Raw genomic sequence first — 23,272 nt, forward strand, 5'->3', positions numbered from 1 at the left:
CCTGCCTGTGATCATTTTGATTGTGAATTGCTTTTTGTTATGAGTTTTTTTAAATTCTAAATGTGTATGAAGTATGAATTGTAATTGTTCATAATTTGCAAGCTTTTTGTGCTGCTTTTGTCCATATAGTTTTTAATTTGTGATTGTTGATGCACATTTTTTTCATTTGCATTTCAAATGTCTTTGTTTACTTTTTTTTCTCGTTTTGCTTGCTCAAGAGTGTGTTTTTCCACCCTGATTTGCGCCACTTGTTAAGTGAACTACCTTCATCACATTATTTTTGCTAGCATGGTTCTTTTCTTTTCTCCCTGCTCCCCCAACAGCTTTTGTTCGTCTGCCTTCTAAACGTTGTCTGTCTGTGTGTTGTAGTGCATGCGTATCACTCATACAGCATTATTCCATTCCTGTCATCGTTTCTCCTCATTTTCATTTTTTGATAAAGAGGCAAGTCATCTGTGTGTTTTGTGAGTGACTCATTTAGACTTCTTGTCATCAGCATCATGAATTATTTTTTTGGGTACATTTCTCTCTCCATTTTACTCTTAATCATTTCCTCATAATATTATCTGCCTTATTACAGTGTATTGTTTGTAAAGCTAATATATGTATTTAAAGAACTTTATGATGGCACTTATAGCTTGTCACTTTCTTTCAACTTCTCTGTTTATCAACCTGCTTTTTTGTGACTATATAGTGAGCCTGTACCCTTTTCTCAGTGAACATAATGAACAGGAACTTTGCTAAATGTTTAATTCATTGTCTTTTTTCGATGATCACAAAGTTGCTGTGATATTTATTATGTGCTCTAAATGTTTAATTTGTTGTATAGATAATGTGTACCTTTCAGTTTGACTGGATTCTACATCTCCTTTCAGTACTGTTAATGTGTTTCTTTGACTGCCTTGTAAACGCATGAGACTAACACATTGCGCTGGTTTTGTCCCCGCTGGGGTCACAGGGTCGCATGGCAGACTCATATGACAAGCTGTTGCAAGATCTCTCTGCCGAGCAGCACAGACTTCATGAGTTTGAGCAAGTCCTCAAGGAAGACACACAAATGGGAGACGAGGCTTACAAGGTGCAGAGTCAGCTACAAGCCCACAAGGTGAGGATATTGATCTTATAATTATTATGATTTCCTGTATTCCCACGCGTTGAGTCATGCCAGCAGACAGTTAAAGCGTGTCCCTGGTATATGTTTTATTTCTTTGTTAACCCTGTGTTCTTTTTGTTTGTCTCTTGTTTTTCCCAGCTCCAAAACACTGTTCTCCTTTTGGTATCTTCTCTTCCGAACTTCGACTTGAACCCTTTTCTGATTGGATGAACCATAGCTCAAAAATTCAATATTGAAATGAGTATTAGTTTATATGCTTTTGCAAACAGCATATTCTGTTTTATTCAATGGTTTTCTTTTTGATGAAGGCTATATTTTAATAGAGAAGATGGGTAGATGACACTACTTTAAAAAAAGATGTTTAATTGATATAATCTCTTTGATCAATCTTCCGGATTTATTATTCTGCGAATACTTTAAGTTGGTAGTCTTCTGTCTCTTCTCAATGCGGTCTGTGGTGGAATAGTGAAGCTCTTTGCCCTTGTGTGCAAAAGATGTGAGTTCAATTACTGTATGGGGAAGTCTATTTTTGTCTTCATAATTTATTTACTGGAATACTATATACCATTCAGCTAGAGGTGGCCTTGGCATGCAAAGTCGAAGTAGCGAGCCAAGTTCACTGCCTTCAAAATGACCTTTTTGTGTCTCGTGTCTCAGCAAGTAGGTGGAGGCTGCCACTGGTCAGATAGCACCATTTGTCTTGTAGGGCATTATCTGATACCAGAACAAAACAGAAATTCAGTCAGTCAAATATTTAATCTCAAAGTTAGTCATGGCTTCAAAGACGAATAAAAAAAAAAGGAAATCAGTCAGTTCGTCAGTCAAATTTTAAATCTAAGTATAAATTAATCATGGCCACAACAAAACCATTGACAAAAAATGTCTAGCAGGCAATTAATCCATCTGGCAATCAATCACCAGGCTGTCCAAGAAGAGATAAGCGACCACCAGCAGCCCATCCTGTCCCTGATCTACCAGGCGGAGCAGCTGACAGAACACTTCCAGGAGGAGCTCACGCCAGAACAGGTCACACAGCTGGCTGGGGACGCAGCCACTCTCAAGAAGTTACTGGAGAAGGTGAGCAAGAACAGCTTCTTTTACAACCTTATTACTATGATTAGTTTGTCTGTTTCTCACAATATCGTCTTTTAAATCCAATGTACAGGTGTTTGAAGGGCATAATTTTTAGGTCTTACTTCTTTTCTTTCCCGCTGTTATTTCTGTCTATCTTTCTTGCTTCTTCCCTACACCATATGACCGTTATTGTGTCGATGTGCTTCTCTTTTCTCAAACTCAAACATGCAATGTCCCAAATCAGAAGCCTGACAAAATTAAAGACAATTCCGTACATAATGACTGAAAAATGAAGCAGCTCTGATCAGTAACCTTTGAAAACAGCATTTGAGTGCCTAAGGGTCCCCAGTTGCCAAGTGGTCAGTGATATCAATGATATCAATGTTTAAGTGGATGGTCACTGGGGTGTGTCCCTGAGCAAGACGCAATGGCCCTTGCTAAAAAAAAAAATCCAGTTGCACTGTGATGACCAGCAATGATATGTTGATTGTCTGTATTGCTGTGATATTGTGTATTTGTATTGTTGATGAAATAATTCAAATATTGTACATATGTGAGGCAGTATGGTGAAATCTGGCGCTTGTCAAAATAATCAAAGTAAAGAAACTGGCATTTTTCCGTAAGTTTGTGAATTTTTATCCAATTTTTGTTTTTTCGCTCAACACCTTTCATGCACAGTAAAGAACAAATTTATCTGTAGATTTTACTGAAAAACATTGATTAAAGGTACATAAAAATGAAAATTTTCAGTTTCCATGGACTCTCAGGCTAAGGGAATTCTAATCATTAATTTTACCTCTGAAACCAGGTGACCCCCCACCTCCTTCATTCGCAAATATCTCGACTTGTATTCAAGATAAATGGATATTTTTTTCCTCCAAAGCAAGACAAATGAACAAGCTTTTATGATGGTGCCAATAATTCTATATGCCCCAAAATTAACGAGAGCCTGATTCCGCCGCGTCGTGATACATATATATATTTATGTATGTATGCCATTATAAACCAAATTTTTCCTTGAGAATGTATAAAATTGTATTTTATTTTATTTATCTTATTTTATTTTAAAAGATAGAGATAGCATGCTGTAACTGATAAAAGGGTCTTTTAATCAAAGTCGGTTGCACTGTAAACAAGTAAGTTGTAGGACTCTTTTGGGAATTTCCCATTTTATGCTGTGGGAGGAGGAAGAATAAAAATAAAAGAGAAAGACAGCTTTAATTTATTTTATTTTTTTAAAGTGTATCATACTTGTAAAAAGTAAAGTAACTGCAATAAAAATGATTTTTGTTTCATGCTGTTCCATCAGGTGGTGAGGACATCAGAGCGCCGAATGAAACACCTGAAGTTGGCTGCTGAGGAACTGAGCAAACTGGAGACAGAAATGGGCAAGTTCAGCACATGGAAGTCTGCAGCTGGCAATGAGCTTTCACGGCTAGAGGACTGCCTCCAGAGGTTTGACACCAGATAGTTTGTGTGATCTTTCCTGTGTCCATTTTTTTCATGGAATATTCTACCCTCTTTTATTCTACCCTCTTCATTTTGTATATTAACGTTTGTATTCCATTTTGTTGTCATGGTACTAATATTACTTTTGGGACAATATCAAGAGAAACTCCAGTAATCTGGTTTGGTCTGCTTGGATATCAGAGCATACAGCAGTTGTGAAAAGCTCATAGGTTTTGGCTCAGTTGGTATCATCATGTCGATCTATGCTGTAGATGGCCCTTGCTGGAATCCCCAACTAGGCATTCTTGATCTTAGGTAGTTTTGAGAATTTCTAAAGCTCTTCACCTTATGGAAATGGATGTTATACTCATGCATTTGAAGGTCCTCCCTCTTGAAGACCCTTACAGTGTTAAAAAGGGTGTTAACCCCATACAATTAACGCTATTTTGACGACGAATGTTAAAAATACCTTGAAAACTCATATTAGTGGAGCTAACATGAGTACATTTTTCACAATAATCTTTAACTCATTGAAATAGTCTTACTAAGGCATGGAAATTTTCTACATGAGTTCTATCTATTCAAAAGAGAACTATACAATCTCTGTGGGTTGTTGCAATTCTACTCTGACTCTGAAATTTGTTTATTATAAGAATTACGTCATTTTTATGTTTAGTTTTTAAAATCATGACAAATGTTCAAGTTCATATCAAAATATTTAGTTCCTGCACATGCAGCTATGCACTTCAAGATGTCTATCCCCTCGTTAACTCACCTTTGTTCTTTATTCAAGGTTTGAGGACTTGAGACCTCTTCAGGACAAGCAGAAGGAGCTGATGAGTGACATCATGTCCCACCAGGCTGACATCCGCTTCATGTCCATGGCAGCACAGAAGTACATGGAAGAAGCCAAGGTTAGGCTCATAAATGCTTTTGCCCTTTACATCAGTAGCTTTTTGCCGTGACTTCAATTCTCTGTGAGATATCTTTGCAAATAAAAAACCGATATTCCTTTCTGTGGGACTAAAGTGTTTTAGATGTATGAATTGTGAACATTCTAGAAGGACAAGTATTTGACGTCCTAACCAGTTGGTGATTCTCTGATTAGGTCTGCCTCACCAGTTCCTTATCGGTGTATCTTTTGTTCTTTTCTGTGCCTGGTCGAAATGGAGCCATTATCACAGTAACTCAATGTAAACTAATCAGTTCAAAACAGCTAACAAAACAATTGGCAAAAAGCAGAGAAGAAAGTTTATATTAGGGGGATCGTTGAGACAGACAGATTGTTAGAGGTAAGAAAAGCATTCTGTGAGTTCACTTCAAAGTCCTCATGTGCACTCATTTTATGAGTAAAACATCACAAATATACACCCCTTAAATCACAAACACTAGCATTTACACACAATGCATTGATCTTCCTTACAACCATGCACATACAGACAATGGTCACATCATACAAAGATTGGGTAGAATAACTAAATCTACAGACTGGTACAAAGCCCAAGAGTATAGCGCATAGAATAATAGAGTGTTGTCGAAATGTTTTTTCATAGCTTCACAAACTGGAGATCGACTCATACCGCGCAGACCGCCAGCGTCCAGCCCGTAGCAGTCTTATCAGCATGGATTGTGTGGCAGCTGACAGTGTGAAAGACCGGCTCAAAGAGGTGTCGGAGGACTACTCAGAGCTGAAGCAGAGGTGAGAAAAGCCCGTCGGTAAATTAATACGGTCAGACAATTTCATCCACTTTGTCTTTTGACTTATTTCAAGAAATGACTCTGTGCAGCTGTGAGCACCATAAAACTTATACCAAACTGAAACGGAAAGAAGTGCAGCGCATTTTGAAATTGTCTTTTGAATGTACTTTCTGCTTCCTACCAAAATATAGCCATTTCCTAACCCATTATCATGAAAATATATATCCAAATTCTGTTCATTTTCACTAGGAAAATTTTTCTAACATTCTTTTCTGATGTTGATCTCTGAGTGATTGCCTCACTGATATGTTGGTAATGTCTTTGTCTTCTTCTTCCTGGACAAGTGTTGCCCTATTATAGCCCAATTAAAATTTTCTGGAGGTGAAAGTTCTAATTTGAACATTTGTTGCAGGTGCTCGTCTCTGGGTGATCGTCTTTCTGACGTGAGTACCAAACAGCGCAATTTCAACGACTCTGCCTTCAAGATGCTGTCCTGGCTGGCAGATGCCGAGGATGCTCTGGCCTCTGTCAAACAAGACAGCGGCACTCCTGACCCAGAGGCCCTGCACGGCCAACTTGATCGGGTCAAGTCTCTGAGCAGCGACGTTCTGGTTCAGGAAACACAACTGGAAGACATGCGGAGGAAGGGCCAGGACCTGACCAACAGCCTGAGTGGCATGGCAGCAGATAGGGCACAGGTACAGTGGCTTATTCTGGTGGCTTGCCATCTTGCCAGAAATGTTATCATGTCAAGATCCGAACTGTGTCGATGGTGGTGTCAAACATTTGTTATAACTTACAACCAATGGATGTACCAGAAATGCTCAGTGGCCTAATATTTCACACAGTTTATCTTTTCACTTTGGATTCTGAAAATAGAGGTAAACGAGGAATATTGATATTTGGAGTGCAAATTACATTGTTTAATTTGTCAAGTGGGGAAAAGATGTAAGATAAGTAAACACGTATTAAAACAAATATACATACACAACCTGATCTCGGGATATATCAGAACAGAAGGTGTCAGCAAAATTATGACTCTCTATTTAAGAAACAGACAGATGTTGACGATTTTTCAAATTCTATTTTCCTTTAATTGTGTCTGTAAGGTGGAGAAACTTGAAGAAGACATGCGTGAGATAGAGGCTCGCTACACAAATGTCTCTGAGTCAGTGAGCAGTCAAGCCAAGCTTCTCCAGGCGACCATCACACAGTCCCAGGACATTCAGGGGGCGTTGTCTGGCCTGCAGTCCTGGCTGGACACAGCAACAACCGCGATGGTCACCCAGCAGCCCATCAGCTTGGAGAGACCGGTCATCATGGAGCAAGAACAGCAATTCAAGATGATGGCTGCTGACATTCACAGGTGAAATCAGAAAACATTTGCTTAACTTCCTCCTGACCGAAGGCTATTTGTCTGCCAACTTTTGTCAATACAAACACCTTTCTAATGAATGTTCTATCTTAAAGTTTGCACCTCGAGCTTCACCAACGTCTCATTTCCAGAAATTAACAAATAGCATCAGACGCCAAGGAAATAGCTGTGTAGTGATAATGGGAACATAGCTTCTGACATCATTTATAATGTAGTGGAGGGATCAGTGCTGCACTAAGCAGAAGCAGGGAAAGTGATATTGGATCATACTGGATGATGGGGAAGTCAGACCACGGAAATTTTGGCTTTAACAGAACAAAGCCTGTCGTTACTGCCCTGTTCTGTATGTTTTATACTTTATGAAGTAAACTAACATAGTTACATAATTTTCATTTTGTAATCATGGTGATATGGCTCCTTTTTTTGTGCATGTGAGTGCTTGTGGTAATGGATTTCTTTCCCCTTCCTCTTCTGTACTCCAGCCATGGCGACAGCATTGAGTCTGTACGTACAGCCACCAGAGACCTCATCAAGTCAGGGGATCTTCACATGGCCAGAGCTTTGGAACAACAGCTTGCCGACATTGAGGACAGCTTCAGCAAAATTCAGGATTCCTGCCAGGAACGAGACAGCGCTTTTCAGGAAGTGGGCGGGAAACTGACCGAGTTCCACGAGAAGATGGACACTTGCCAGAACTGGTTCCAGTCAAAGATGGAAGACCTACACTCTCGAGATATGAACAGTATGAGCAACGACGAGGCTTCTGAGACACTAACCATCATGTCTCAAGATCTGAAAAACAAAGAAAGAGACATTGCAGTTCTGCAGGATATCGCTAAAGAACTTAAAGAAGACCCTCGCACAGGCAGTCTTTCTTCCATCACGGCAGCCATTACAGAATTGCGGAAAAATGCGGAGGAGTTTGAGTCAGCCCTCAGTGAGAAGCAGGCTGAGGTAGAGCAGAGAGAGCAACAGGGTAACGAGTTTGAGTCTGCCAAAACCATGATGCAGCTCTGGCTTGCTCAGATGGAAGCCAGGCTGGATGAGTTCGAGCCTGTGGCCATTGAAGTTGACTTTGTGGAGAAACAGATTGCAGAGCTGCAGGTCAGTGTTGACTCCTGTCTCCTGTCATTGCAAACTCCTATCTCCTTATATCTGTGTAAATTCCTGTCTCCTTATATCTGTGTAGACTTTTGTCTCCTTTATGATAATAATAGATAGCATTTGTATGGCGCAAATCTTTGCTCAACAGCAAGCTCTATGAGCTTCACAATCTATACTGTTATCCCAGCAGGCCTGAAAGCATTCTGAAACAACCTCAACTTCCTGGGAAGCATACAGTGCAAACGGCCATTTATAGGTGCTAAAACACAGACATACTGACAAGATCTTTCGCTGTCTATGGCCGGGTACCCATTCCCACTTGGGTGAAGTGAGGAAAATTCGTGTATAATGCTTCCCAAGGACACTACGTTGGGCTCGCGGCTTGAACCACTGAACCCGCAACTTCACGATTATTAGTCCTGTAGCCTAACCACTAGGTCACTGACGCCTTATGTCACTGCAAACTCCTGTCTCCTTATGTCACTGCAAACTCGTGTATGTTTTGATCTGATGGCAACAGACAGATGAGACATATAAATTAGGCCAAGGATATGTTTAAACCATGGGACCAAATTGTTATTCTCGGCACACAGAGCGCCCATATGACCTTATGCAGTTGCGAGCGCCATAAAACCCTCGACTATAATAAAAAATAATAGCAAAGTTTGATATTCAGCTTTTAACCCTTTACTGTTCACAATTGATGTCGAAAATTCTGGAAATCTTACTAAATGGTACTTTATTTTAATGTGTGTCTTACAGAATTTGCTCGTTTTTGTTGTGAAATAGACATCTTGAACAAGTGAGAAACTTGAAAAAAAAAGCTGACATATTTTACAGCCATGAGCTTTATCGAGGCAGTACATGTCTTGCTCCTTGCATGGTCAATTATTGTGGTAAGGTCAAAATGTGTTGCTTTTGGAATGGTTACAAAATTTTGCCTCATCTTTCCAATCAAATATCCATCATTCTTGTCTCTCCTCCTTTTCTTTGTGTGTTACTATCTTGCAACACATCTAATCTTCGATACTTATATGACTTATTTTTGTTGCAAGTGCCATAAAACTGAAACAAAATGTCGCCTCATCTTCCATTTCCAGCCCATGTTGGGAGAGTATGAGGAGCATGGCCCAAAAGTGGACGAGGTTAATGACCTTGGCAATGCCCTTGATGCTCTGACCAGCTCTGGTGACCGGCCGCTCAGCCCAATCCGTCGTCTTGGACGTAAGTGAATATTTCGTGTGTTTGAGACAGAAATATCGCAGAAACACGTGTTGTTCATGACCCGTAGTATTTTGTTCTGTGGTCTATTATAGGGTTGAGGTGTTTTATTACAGCTGGTCCTCTTCTTGCAGTTTTTGCTAGTGGGTTGGTTTTGTTCTGTTTGTTTAGTTTCTATTTTTCTTTATTGAATACCCCAACTGTTTCATCCTCTACGTCAAGTTCTGTGCCAGCAGTATGGTCTGGCAACATACAGAAGAGGGAAAGGGCTCCCCAAGCTTCATTGAAATAATTCTTCCTTATACACCATGTGTAGTATGTTGTGTGTGTATGTGTGAGGGGGGGGGGGGTGTGTCGTTCATGTAGCAGTACTTTATTTTGACCCGTAGATCTTTGGCTTTTTCTTTTTTATATGTTCGAAAGTGAATGCGATGAGGATTTACGTTTTTTCTACAAGGGATGTAGCACAATATACAGAACATAATCCACTAGTCCTTGACAGCTTGTGCTGTTTTGAGAGTATCCCAATGTATTTGTTTGTGTGTTTACATATTCTTTCTCGTGGACTATCTTCAGTATCCTCCACTCAAACTGACTCTGCACATTCCCATATTTATCTCATGACTTAACAGATTTGAGTGACTCACTCTTTGACTGTCAAGAGTTGAGCCAATGTGTATCTAATTTATATTCTTTACATTTCTTTTATCCTTTGTATTGCTGTTTACTGCTGGCTGCCTGTCTATCTTAGTCACTGCCGCTCTGTCTCTGTCTTTCTGTCTGTCTGTCTGTCTGTCTGTCTGTCTGTCTGTCTCTCTCTCTCTCTCTCTCTCTCTCTCTCTCTCTCTCTCTCTGTCTCTCTCTCCTCTCTCTCTCTCAAACACACACACACACACACACACAAACATACATACACTCACATACTCACATTTGCTTTTTTTTTACATTATAGTTTCACGAGATGCTTCCAAAGAAAAAGTTGCACAATCTTGGAGTTTTGCACTCGCTTTTGTAGAGATACGCATAATAGTTTTCTTTAATAGAGAAATCTAATTCGAACTAATTTTGCTTTGGGGACACAGGATGAATATGTCTGAAAAAAATATTTGTGTATAATATGCATCTCAGCGCTCTGAGATTTGTTCTATCAAGTTATCAGCCCTTTGAGTGGTAAATCCATTTGATCTGTTCAGAATATTGTGATATTAAGTCTTTGAGGTTCTTGAGAGGTTGGTCATGTTTTGAGGGACCAAGTGAATCTTTGCTTGTTTCCAGTACGTCTGATTGTTGCTCTTACATTTCTCTTCCCCTCCTCCCAAACTGTTGCACACTGTGCTGCCCACCTCCTTCCCCCGTCCTTCCCCCTTCGAATCTTTATTCACTCTTCTGCCCCAAATGTACCTCCTACTCTGTCATCGCACGAAATATACGTAACGTGATCCCCTCCATACACCACATACAATTTAACCATTCGAAAACTGAAAATGAAATTGTGTATCGTACTTCCGTGCACTTTGACACACTCGGTTGTGTACTCTCTGATATGCAACATATACAAAAACACACATGCTTGTACATTCAAACACACATTAACACACACACACACACGTACACACACACATACATATACAAACACACACACATACACATGCACATACATATATACACATACACACGCGCACGCACGAACGAACATATACCCACTACCTCCAGGCACCCGTCGCATTCCGGGCCTGGTGTCCCCCCGGCTCCGTACCCCGTCCCCTACGTTCCCCCTGTCCCCCACGGCCCTGAAAACCTCCATGTCCAGCGAGTCCAGTGGCGTGAGCAGCAGGAAAAGCTCGTCAGACAACATTTTGCTGGACGGTAAGAACCCCGGGCTTGGCTCAGCTTGCGGCCCTGGCCTCTGACCTCTGACCTCACTGTGGTTTGCTCAAATCCATGTATTGTATTTATGCTGCAAGATTGGTCACTTCGCCATTTCGGCAAACTATAAAAAAGCAACAACAAAAGTCCTCCACAGTGCCGGTAGCAACAACTATTTATTCAATAGGCCAAGGGTATTATTCTTTTTAAGGAATGACGTATTTTGTACTCAAAGAGTAGGACCAAATGGTTGTACTAAAAGAACATCTAATTGAGAAATGAAACAAGGCGTTCTCCGCAGTGCCATTGGCGACGTTTATATTTTTGTGCGTGATGATAATGATAATAAAAGCAATAATAATAATAATAATAATCTTAATAATGATGATGAAGATAATTTTTATAGCGCTTGCTTCTTTGTGAATGCAGCTCTAGATGCTTTACAAAAATACAAGGGCAAATTCGGTGTTGATCAATACTGTACATACTGTGGAAAAATCTGTGTAGAATTAGAGGATGCTTTTATAGGGAGTGAACCATCTTGTAGCGTACAAGCTCTGCTGTGGTATGATGTATGCTACGCCCTTCTTCTATTCCTGGGACCTCCTGTATCAACTCACAAAGGCTTGAAACCTTCCCCCCCCCCTCCTCCTTTGAATCCACCCAACCTACTCACCCTACTAGCAATTGTGTTCCTCTCATCCACTTTCCACACTAGCTATTGTGTTACTCTCACCCACTTCCAGGGGTGTAATTTTTTGGCAGATTTCCAAAAGTATGAAATAAATGCATGCCAACTTGACAGTTGAAGTCATTTTTGTCACAGTTTTACAAAATTGATGATTGTAATTTGGGTATCAGATTACAGGCATGTCTTTTTTGGCCTTTCAAGCTGGCAAGAAAAATTTGACCGAATTTTCTACCGGTTTGGGTTCCAAAGTTGTAGTACATTGGAGAAAAGGGAGTGGGGGTGTCTAAAAAGAAGAATGTGGAGAAAATCTAGGCTAATGTTTGGAAAGAGAAAGCAACTGAACTCCCTAGTGACCAGTGGCCTATATACATGTTTGCCATTCTTGGGCCTGTTGATGTGTCAGAACTGATGAGAGATTTTTATAGTTTAAAATCTCTTCAGTTTTTATCCTATTTCTAAAAACAGCTGAATCCCCCCCCCCCCCCCCCCTCACCCCGTCATCTCGAACACCCCTGGCATACTGATGTGGTTTCTGCTAACTCTGACAAAGCTTTTAGTGCTACCATTTCCATTAAATGTGCTGTACTCGTTTCCAAAAGATTAAAATACCTCTCAATTTTTTAATATAATGAAAAGAATCAAGTCTTGCTCATATTGTTAAAGTCATAGAGAAGCTTTTGTTTTATTTTTTCTTCTTTTTTCTTTCGTCTTTCCCTCTTTTGCTTTTCTTGTTAGTTTTAGGTACTCTTCCCTTATAATTAAGGACTATCCTGCATAATTTAGACAATTTCACTGGTGTAAATGTTTAGTTTGTTATGTCTCTAGGGTCAACATTTTTGTGTTGCTGAGTGTCCTTTTGATCCTAGAAACCTTTGCCCAGTTAGATGTTACTTCTCTACTAATATGGTGGGTGTTAAAAATTCAGGTGTCGTCCTGCTTTCACCGAATTTGATACTTGTTTGAAGGGATAACAGTAAGACTTTAAATTTCTCAACAGCTGACATGTTGTCACAAAATACGAATCGCTAAATCTGCTTTTCTTTTTCCTTGTGTAATCAATGTACAGGTTGCTTCCCATTCTTATTGTGTATAAATCTTACGTCTCTTCAGTTTGCGCTTTGCATAGTCATGTATATAGGCCTACTATAGAAAGCATTTTTGTAAACTCTATTTATCCAGGGTTGTACATATTCATATCTCTCCTTTGGATTTGTCTTGTCTTGGGTAGTTTTTTTCTATTTTTTTCAACTAAGCTGCTGTCCAAAGAATCTTTTAGAACAAAAGACAATAGTTCTTACATCATTTCAGAGACTGAAGTAATGAAATTGGGGGAATTGATAAATTTTGTAGAAGCCAGAGGGAAGCTCTAAATCACTAAGATCCATACGCCAAACCCCCATCCCTCCCCTGATGGAGTACTTTTTGATAATTTGGTGTTTTGTGTGAAATACTTTAGTACGGGGGGGGGTTTACTGCACATATTGTATTTGTGTTTTTATGTTATGTGATTATTGGTTGGGGTTTTTTGTGTTGTTTGTGTGTGTGTGGAGGGGGTGGAGGACTGAAAACAAATTACGTTCTATCTCCCTTCCTATGATGGTCTTTTTAATTTGCTGAAAACTTTGTTACCCAGCTGGAAGCTAAAGACGGTTGATTTTAATTCTAAGACAGCAAATAAAGTAATGAAACTTTCGAGTACAATCGATACCTCTTTGTTCTGTCAAGAAGGCTACCTGACCCAAAAGTAGAATAAAACTGGGGGGTTTTTTTTATATCAGTACATTTGTTTTGTTATGCGCTTTTTTTCTAGGACATGCAGCGATGTATGGGCCTGTCTTGCCATCATAGATGACTTGAATGAATTTACTACTTTGTTTCTGACCGCTTTTATTATTTTTGTTCAGCTGTGCTCATCTGCTTCTAGAATTCTAGGCATAATATCCTGTTTCTACATCTTCTGTATCATTCACCGGTCAGTCTCGCAACTGGTTCTTGGATACAAGCATAACTCTGTATATTTCTCGCAGTTGTTGTACTGAATGGAATTTTGCGTTTTGTTTGTTTCATTCACTGTATTTAACCATTCTTAATCTGTTTCATTTCACATTTATCCTCATATTTTTTACCTCGGGTTGCTGATAACCTCGAGATTTTGTTTCAGAGAATATAGTTTTTTAGACTGGTGTATGTTTCCACTTCGGTGGAATTTACCAAATTCTGTATAAATTTGTATATATGAGAATAGTTTATGTCCCACTTTTTGAAGGATCAGCGTTTCTTTTTGCTCGCTCTTCAGAAAGTTTGAAGTATCCTGCCTCGTCCACAGAGTAAACCTAATGTGATTAGATACAATATGGCTTGTTGTTAAAAAAATGTTACCAAATATCTCCATCTTTTAACTGGGATGTTGTATCCTTTTGAGCCCAGGGTAGAAGCTGCCCACTGTCTGAATGGTCTGAGTTGTTTCTATGGGGTTAAGAGAAAATTTGCTGCCCATTATTTTGTGGATGATATGTCTCTTGATAAAAGGTTGAAAACCCAAAACGTTTTGAGTAAAATTTTAGGTAATAGATTGAACTGTTTCTGTTTGCATCCAAGGAATATTTTAGGATCCTATTGGGATTTTTACAATTTTACTGCAAGGCTGGACTGTTCTAGAGAAGAGTTGATGTATTGTGCTCTGCTTAGCATTGAATTCTGTTATAATATTTGATAACGGTGTTTCTTCTTTCTTATGTGACATTTTTACAGTGCATGTTATACCACACTAGTACATTCTGATTTGATATAATGTTGTCTTTCATCTTCATAGCTGAAGAATTTCAAATAACTTGCACAAAAAAGTGGGATGGTGGGGGGGTTGGTGTAGAATTAAATTTTAACCAGATTATTTGTGTTGAAAATCCAATCATGTATTATCTTAAAGAATTTTGTGTATTTCCATTGGAAATTTTTTCTGTTAAAAAAGTATTAAACACATTTACAAACTATTCTCTTGCCAAAAATATTGAAAATTTTGTGCTTTGATGGAGCAGAACCAGTGTTGGATTGAGGGGAGAAATACATTGTATGTTGTTTTGTAACAAATGCAGTAGACATCAATCTGGAAAGAACTGAGAAGTAGAAGTAATGGGGGGGGGGGGAGGTTAATGAAGGAAAACATTTTACAAATTGTTTTCCACTTTTAGCATACTTTCACTTTGCCTTTTTAGGTTGGCTAATTAGCATGCTTTTTTTTCTCCTTTGCTTTAAGGAAGAAAGAGCAAGCAGTGCGTCATGTATATGTTGCTGCTTAGTGACTGTTTTCAGAGGTTGACTCATTGCCTTTTGACAGGAGACATGGGTGTTTCATTTCTTCCTTGAGTTTCCTCTCTCCTTGACAGGGGTAAGAAATAAGGTCATTGAGTCGTTTGATAATAACTTGATTATGTTTGTATGAGTCTTTAACTTTGGTTGTTTTTTTCCCCCTCTTCTTCCCCTGTGCTGCCCTCTTATCCAACCACCTCCTGACCCCTCCAACATGAACACACATACTCTCACTCACAAATGCATGCATACCCATACACTCTCTCACACACACACACACACACACACACACTCACACACACACACACACACATACACACTCACATACACACTCTCACATTACACTCACACGCACACGCACACACACACACACACACACTCGCATTATCCACACATACTCTCACATACACACTCTTTCACAAACTGGGCCTGTGCAGACCTATCAGAGACCCAGCAACAGCTCCTGGACATCAACCAGCGCTACGAGATCCTGGGAGAGCGGCTGGCGGAGAGACAACAAGAGCTCCAGGCCGTCCTGGCCTCCATACGCAGCTTCAGTCAGGACATGCAGGAGGTTATCTCGTGGCTAGAGGTCAAGGACAGACAAATGACGGATGCTGGCTCCTCAGGAATCCCGGCCAGTGAGAAGTCTGCCAAGAAAATGCTGAAGAAGCATGAGGTGGGATTTCTGTTTCTGTACTGTGTTCCCAAGGAGAGGGGGTTTATGTTACTGGTGAGGAGGATTGTGCTGCTTTAAAGAAAAAGACACAAACTTCCCTCTCAAGTAAATTTGCAGTGCAGATCTTTTTCCCTTTGCTCGGGTTCATTTATTTTTTTCCTTTTTTTTTTTTTTTTGTTCTACTGTTTGTATCGAAGACAAATCATAAGGTGTCAAGACTTTTTTCTCATTCCATGAAAGGAGAGAGAGAGAGAGAGAGAGAGAGAGAGAGAGAGAGAGAGAGAGAGGTTTTGGGGAGGGGGGGGGGGGGGGAGGGATTGAGTTGCTGAGTGACAGCTTGTTGTATGCTCTAACAATTTATTTCAAAGTTTCGATTTTTGTTTCCTTTTCTTACTGATTCAGAACAGTACTTACCGTAGCTAAAATAAAGACTATGGCTTTACTTAACTCATGTGTCATTAACATAGCAAGTGCCACAGAAGAAATTGGTTAGGAAAAAAGTTTGGCTTCATGGCCTCCGTACAAATGTCAAGTAAAAGAATCGATGACATTGGGTTTTTTTTGTGCCTTTCAGGAGTTCCACCGCGAGCTGCTCAGCAAAGAGGGTCTGGTGGAGGACATCAGGAAGAAGGCCCAGGAGGTGATCAAATCCCGGCCGGGCGTGGCAGGACTTGACAGTCTACAGTCTCAGCTTGGTGACCTCGGTACATTGACCTTTTCTTGCTCTAATGAGGGAATGGGAGAGAGATGGTTGGGAGTGGGCTGGGAGCTCAGAGAATGACAAAACAACAGGGTGTGCAGATTTCTTGGTATACAGAGAACATGCGCTAATGGCCACCTGTCCCAGACAATGGCCTGTACAAGGAACCACTTCCCATTGCCCCATAGCGTTTTTAAAAAATATATTATAATGACACTGTCCATGACATCCACCTATCTAAGTTAACCACTTTTTTCCTTGACAGTTTATGGCTGTGTTGAACAATTTTACTGTAGTTTCATTAGAGCTGGGGATGTGGGCTCGGGTTTTGTGTATGTGTTGGGGGAGAGGTGATTATGACATTTTTCTGTGACTTGTCATTTAGTTGTGACAAGACAAATAGATGTTGATGACAAATGCATGTTCTGATTTTAAAATAAATACAAGCACTAAAATGTATATATATTTACAATCTGCCCTAGGAAAATATAATCTTTGTACTTTCATTGAAAAAAAATGGTTTTTTGACACTTTCACACACTTGAGCAATGTTGTCCTGAACCATATCTCCCAATTGTTTGACATCACAGATGACAAATGGCATGGCCTCCGGGCAGTGTCTGAGGAGCGACGTAAGGGCCTGGAGGACGCGGTCAGCGACTTGCGGGACTTCCGCGAGCACGAGGACCAGCTGAGTCGCTGGTTCGGCCAAAAAGAGAAGTTGATGGATGTACTAGGTCCCGTGGCGATGGAGCCCTCACTGCTCAAGTCACAGATGGAGCAAGTCAAGGTGAGTTCTTTTCCTTGAGGTCTACACCCTCAGCCATATATTATTATACACACCCCTCCCCACATAATCACTGTGAACCTTTCATGCCCTCTTTGACACATTTGTACTTGGTTTGACCAAGCCTTTCCAGAACGAATTTGGTTTCACATCCCAGACAAAAGACTGAGACACTTTATTAAATACTTTTTACCCCCACTGGAGTCACACTCACATATCTGCATGCAATAATTAAGTTCTTAATGATTGTGTCACAGATGCTGAAACGAAAATGTTAAGTTTCAGTTGAGTGTTGTTGGAGCTATGATGGAAAACAATTTTGCGACTTTTCTGTATAGTTTTCATTTGTCTTGCAAGCTCCTTTTTAAAATTGTGGGTACTGCTTTGTTTTCAGGTGTTGAAGGAAGAATTCAAGACCCAAGAAGCAACGTTTGACCAATTCATAAACTGTGGTCAAAATATCATGGACTGGTGCGACCCCCACTCTCCGGAGGGCTCTGGCATCAGCAAACGCATGGACAACGTCAGCAAAACCTGGAACAAGCTGCAAGGTAATGCAAGAACAAACTAATGATATAATTTTAAGTTTCGTCTGTTCTGATAAAGAGAAATATGATTACTTTGTTTCAGCACTGTCACTGTGGGGCCTGATGATGACTTAGATGGTATCATGCAAGACTATGAAGTGAATGATCCTGGCTCAAATCTTCAAGGGGTTGTTCATGAACACAGTTTGTTTCGAAAGTTACCAATCAATTTGATTCAGTCCTTTCAAAGATATACCATTATCTACAGTTATGGTGTAATACTCTCGTGAATACAACTGCATTTTGTGTTTAAAAAAAGGGGGGGGAGGGAGGGAAAGTGTGGATCGTGTGCAAGCCAAAATGAAAAAAAATTCCCTACAAAAAAAATCAATCAGTTCCACTGTTTGTTGATGACTCAACATGTGTTGGTGTATTCATCTCATCAGGGCGGCTGAAAGAGAGAGAAAAGAACATCGACTCAGTCCAGGGGGTCAGCGGAGAGTTCTCCAAGGTCACGCGAGACCTGGCCGATTGGCTGGGAGACTTCAGTGACCGAATGGACAGACTGCCCAAGGTCAGCTCACAACCGGATAAACAAACAGCTCAGAAGCAAGAGATGCAGGTCAGTGGTGGACTTTCGGGCAGTTGGAGTTTTTGTCCTTAAGATTCTACTAGACTTACCACTTTTTCTCCAAACCTTGGAACTTTACAGAATATGAACTGTTCTTTTTTTTTAGGGGGTGGGGGGCGGGAGAGAATAACATGGTTAGTTACCTGATTTTGTCAGATTTCTTTGAAAATAATGATAATAATATGTAACATTTATATAGCGCATTTCCAAAAAAGTAGCTCAATGTGCTTTATATTGGAATACCCATTTTCAAAAAACTTTCTTACTACTTCCTTTCTTCTCATGCAATATATATTTATGCACTCACACACACACACACACACACACACACACACACACACACACACACACACACGGACTATTTTCATTCAGACGTAGTCACAGAACAACCATAATGAAAAATTATGCTAAAAGCTTATGAAGGATAGGCCTGTAGGAACAGAAAATGCTTAAGATATTTTTTTACATGTACAAATGACCACTACTGATTTAGCCCTTTGTGTTTTTTCTTGATTATAATGACACTATCCAAGACAACCATTTTTTCTCCTCTCAATGGCCATCTTGGACAATTTCCACTGTATTCCCCCACTTCCAAATGATGAGGGTGCACTCATCATTGCATGAGCAGTAAGAATACAATGGGAACTCCTATGTAAGAGGCCTCAAAAATGTTTTTAATCTGTGTTTGTTTGGTCTGTAGGATCTTGAGCAAGAGATGCAAGAGCATCTTCCAGCCGTGGGCCGAGCCAAGGAACTGTGTAAACAGCTGTGTGACTCAGCCAAGGACCCTGCCACCAAGTCAGACTTACGATCAAAGATGGCTGCCTTGGACAAAGATCTCAACGACACACTGAAGAAATTGGGTGAATTATTTTTTCTTTAATTCTTGTCTTTTATGGTGAAAATATAGTCTGCAATCTCCCTGTTCCATTCAGTTGTTCTCTTTTTTGAGTCTGATATTATAATGGTTCTGTGCTAAGACACTTTGTTGCTATTGTCTCAGCTACATCAATGTCTTTTCTATTTGCTATTCTCATAATCTTCTTATTGTGGAAAGTAAATTGTCTCAAGATAGGACTACTAAGGTTATACTTAGTTATAAATTTGTGTATGTGGGTTTAGGCTTGTATACTATCGACAAATTACTATTAGAGGAAAGGTGCTATCTGATCCAAACTTTTAAAACTATTCGATTTGTGCACGTAAATTACAGGATAATAATATTCAATGGTAAATTTTCTTTCTGTTGCATACATATTTCCTTGGAGAAAATCATAAAGGAAGATCTACTGCAAATTCTTATAATATTCTTGTTCCGAAAATAATATGAAGTTTCAAGTTGTTTTACTGTCAAGAACAGTGTGTTAATTAATGTGTGATTTGGAATATTCTAGAATCCCGCGCAGAAGCCCTGGAAGCTGCCACACAGGCAGGCAAAGAGTTCAACGCCGATTGTCAGCAGATGTTGAACTGGATCCAGACCACGTCAGCCATTGTGATGGATGCCCCGGCACTGACCAGCGACGCAGACTTGATCCAGAGACAAGCTACGGAGAACAAGGTGAGCAGTGGACTTTCAGTGTAGAGAACAAGCCACACACACTTGGAGTTCTGCAGTTTAGTTTATAGTTTTGTCTGATAGTCAACCCGTTAGAACCAATGAGCTCTGTAAACTTGGTATGGTATGTACAGAGAAAAGATTATGTCATTTAGTGAGAGGAATTATTTCCTTCATTTGGCACCCCAGTCTTGATATAATTACTAACTCTCAAGGGATAGCAATAAAGATGATGATAAGTAAATCTCTGCATATGTTCTTTATGACTATATTCTTCACTCCTCTCTTTCTCTCTGATGAGGCAAGCATGATTAAAAAGCTTGTGACCGTAGTCTTCAAAACTTTTTTTCAATCCCACATAAAGTGTTTTCTGAACATTGCATAGTTTGAAGATTATTTGTCCTTCTTTGTCCTGTTTTTTTTTCTCTGTGTTCAATTCAATTTAAGAATCCCATATTTATTACTCGGGAAAGAAGTGAGCCTATATTCTGTGTCCTCCCTTATGAATGTCTTTTTGCTTGTTGAGTAGGGCTATATCTCCGTCTCAAACTCTTTTTCTTCAGAATTTAAAGCAAGATCTCAAGTCTCGAGAGCCTGACATCCATGTGCTCCTGGACAAAGGTCACAAGTTCCTTCAGGATGCTTCCCCCACGGAAGAGACACGCGCTCTAAGGGAAACGCTGGAGAGACTTGGGGCTGAGTGGGGAGAACTCAAGGAAACTGTGAGTGCCCAGGGGATTTTTTGTGTGTGTTATTTATTTGTTGAAGGGGTGGGGTGGGGAGTAAGCATAAGCATATACTAGCATATCTGTGTTCCTCAGTGGGGGTGAGTGAGCATATGTTTGCGTATCTTGGTTTGTCAGTATTACAAGATGTACTTCACAAATGTGAGAGAAGTGTGTGTTCATACCTTTGTAAATGTTGATGACATTTTTTAATTCAAATTTTTGTGTGATGAATGTTTCTACCCCTTAAACATCCACTATTTTGCAAGGAAGTAAATACCACTTTGTGTGAAAAAAATGCCCTGGAGAATATATTCACTTTATAGAAAGAGATCCTGCCATATTTAAGATTTTGCCTGTCATGTAAATGAAGACTTGATTGTCTGAAAAGAGTCAAAGACTTAGGACAGCCTCCAACTCTCCCACACTGTCCACAGGTGGAGGAGAGAGACACAAAGATCAGCTCAGCCGCAGCCAATGCCCAAGCATTCCAACAGAGCCTGGACAAGATGCTTTGGTGGTTGGGCAATGCTGAGGACAAAATGAAGCGACTCACACCAGACACATTCGATAAGGCCACTGTCTCAGGGAAAATGAAGGAGTTACAGGTAAGATTTTGTTGTTCAAGTTTTTTTTTTTTTATGTAGGTGTTTTTATGCCACCATCAACACAATTTAGATCATTTTGAAGGCGAGCTTCGACCCTGCCTGTCAGGGCCATCATGGGCTGAAAAGGATATAACATCCCAACTGAAAGACCAAGATACTCGAAAATTACTCTGGAATCAAACTCAGGTCTCCTGCATGTGACAGCAAAGTGCTTAATGACTACACCACAGAAGCCTATCATTATGCTGTGTGTGTAGTTGAAGTTAACAAGATGGTAAATCAATCACACATCTCAGTCAAAAGGATAATGATTAGGGTCTTTACAGTTTGAGCTAAGGGTCGGAGTTCCATGCAAATGCCTGTGTCTTTGTAGAGACATGGATTGGGTTGGCTCAAACAGGCAGGGCCAAAATCTAGACTGGGTCAGTGGGGGATAAGAATGTTTTATTGCATCTATGTATATTTAATTGACCCTGTAGAACAAAATATTTATATTCTCACGAAACAGGCTGGAGGATTTAAATAGTTTGCTGTCCCTCCAGCAGAGAAAGCAACGCCTCCTCGGATAGGATGCTGCGCACAATCTACATCCTATTTGGCATATAGGTGGCATCTTTTTGCTTTCCTGACAGTGCCTTCTGCCCCACTCTCTTTGACACCAGTCTGTCGAATTATGGCTGCTGCTAAACCACAAAAACGCCTTTGCTTGGATTCTGCCTTCAAAAGGACCTATTTATGTTTACTAGGGTGTTAAACTCTTGTGCAAAAAAGAAAAAAAATCAAATTGTTTACCCAACATGACCTTTGATCTACCCAGGCTCTTCAGAATGAGGTGTTGAGGAAGTCACATGATCATGACAATCTGAACCGTGAAGCAGACAACTTGCTGGAGGCTGTGGAAGACCCGCACGGAGAACTGCGTCACCAAGTGGAGGAGATCAATCGCAGATGGGACAACATCAGCTCAGGTCAGGCTTAGTGGGATGGGTTGTGTCTATAATGTCTATACCTATGTTTTAGGCTCTACAGGACTATTGTTATTCTTTCATGTTTATATTTTACTTTGTTCAAACGTTTTGGCTTGGCATTCTTTATAACTTTTGCCTGACAAGACACCATGAGGGCATTTTCAGCAGAATATAAAGATAAAAATTTGGGAACTTGCACTCACAGCTTGTACTAGTATGTGATAGAGTGCAATATAAATGCTATCTATTATTATTGTTATTTTGAAAGAGTTCGGTGGAAAATTATCTGCAAATTGTCAGTATGTTTACATACACTAAAGTAACCAACCGTGCCAGGTTTAAATTGCTCAAAATCAAATATTTTGCATGTGCTAAAATTAGGAACCAAAGTCTAATGATAAAAAATTCCCTACATAAGGGTACCAGCGGCTCAACAGACAATTTACTTCAGCTGAAAGCTGTCACATTATTAACCCTTGGTGCTTCCATTTTTATTTCATGGTACATTCACATTATAAATTCTGGATGTATTTATCTGCTGCTGATTTATTTTTTTCAATGAAAAAAGACAAAAATTTACCTTTATTTATTGTAAGTGAAGAGAGATTTGCTTTGATTTGGTCTGTATTTTTTAACCATATTATTATGCTATGAATTGTCTTACGTCTGATGGATATTGTTTTGAACATGAGCACTTGATTGTCTATTGCACAATCTGGCCTTTTCCTCATCTGAGGTTATCACATCTTGTTGGAATTCAAGAACTTTTGACTCAGTTCATCTGTTTGTTTTGCCTTGAATTAACGCTGGTTAGGTTTTCTACTTTTGTTACTCCAGGTCTGGGCGAAAAATCCCAAAGCTTGGAGGATCTTCAAGGCCGTTTAGCAGAAATTGAGGACAACATGTCGGACGCCAAACACAACTTGACGCGCTGGGAGGACAAACTGGCAGCTCATATGGACATGGGCACTGCGGCCAGGGACCCCAAGCATATTGACAAAATCAAAGTAAGAGACATGACATGATTTACTTATCTCGCTGCTTTTCAATGTTTTATGGTCGTTAGAAATCCCCGTAAACACCTGATCTGAGTTATTCTTCCACTGTGGTCTCAAAAGGAGGATGTAATTACCTGCTGGTTGGTGGTACTCCAGTAACCCTTATGCCTGTATCTTTCCAATAATGCCA

At 39.9% G+C, this 23,272-nt stretch overlaps 1 protein-coding gene across 1 annotated transcript in view; it reads left to right on the forward strand.

The window, feature by feature from the left end:
* LOC101864076 overlaps positions 1–23,272 on the forward strand; it is a gene marked incomplete in the record, with an annotated part of 143,197 nt that overhangs the window by 74,396 nt on the left and 45,529 nt on the right. The window contains 21 exon segments of the mRNA XM_035970909.1: positions 959–1,105; positions 2,036–2,191; positions 3,498–3,643; positions 4,431–4,551; positions 5,191–5,336; positions 5,748–6,033; positions 6,445–6,701; positions 7,193–7,814; positions 8,915–9,038; positions 10,749–10,901; positions 15,336–15,577; positions 16,152–16,281; positions 16,868–17,067; positions 17,459–17,615; positions 18,038–18,213; positions 18,926–19,088; positions 19,620–19,786; positions 20,347–20,505; positions 20,946–21,116; positions 21,934–22,084; positions 22,922–23,091. Coding sequence (XP_035826802.1) covers positions 959–1,105; positions 2,036–2,191; positions 3,498–3,643; positions 4,431–4,551; positions 5,191–5,336; positions 5,748–6,033; positions 6,445–6,701; positions 7,193–7,814; positions 8,915–9,038; positions 10,749–10,901; positions 15,336–15,577; positions 16,152–16,281; positions 16,868–17,067; positions 17,459–17,615; positions 18,038–18,213; positions 18,926–19,088; positions 19,620–19,786; positions 20,347–20,505; positions 20,946–21,116; positions 21,934–22,084; positions 22,922–23,091 — 4,044 coding nt within the window.

This window comes from Aplysia californica, unplaced genomic scaffold (assembly GCF_000002075.1).
Source record: "Aplysia californica isolate F4 #8 unplaced genomic scaffold, AplCal3.0 scaffold00337, whole genome shotgun sequence".
NCBI lineage: Eukaryota > Metazoa > Mollusca > Gastropoda > Aplysiida > Aplysiidae > Aplysia > Aplysia californica.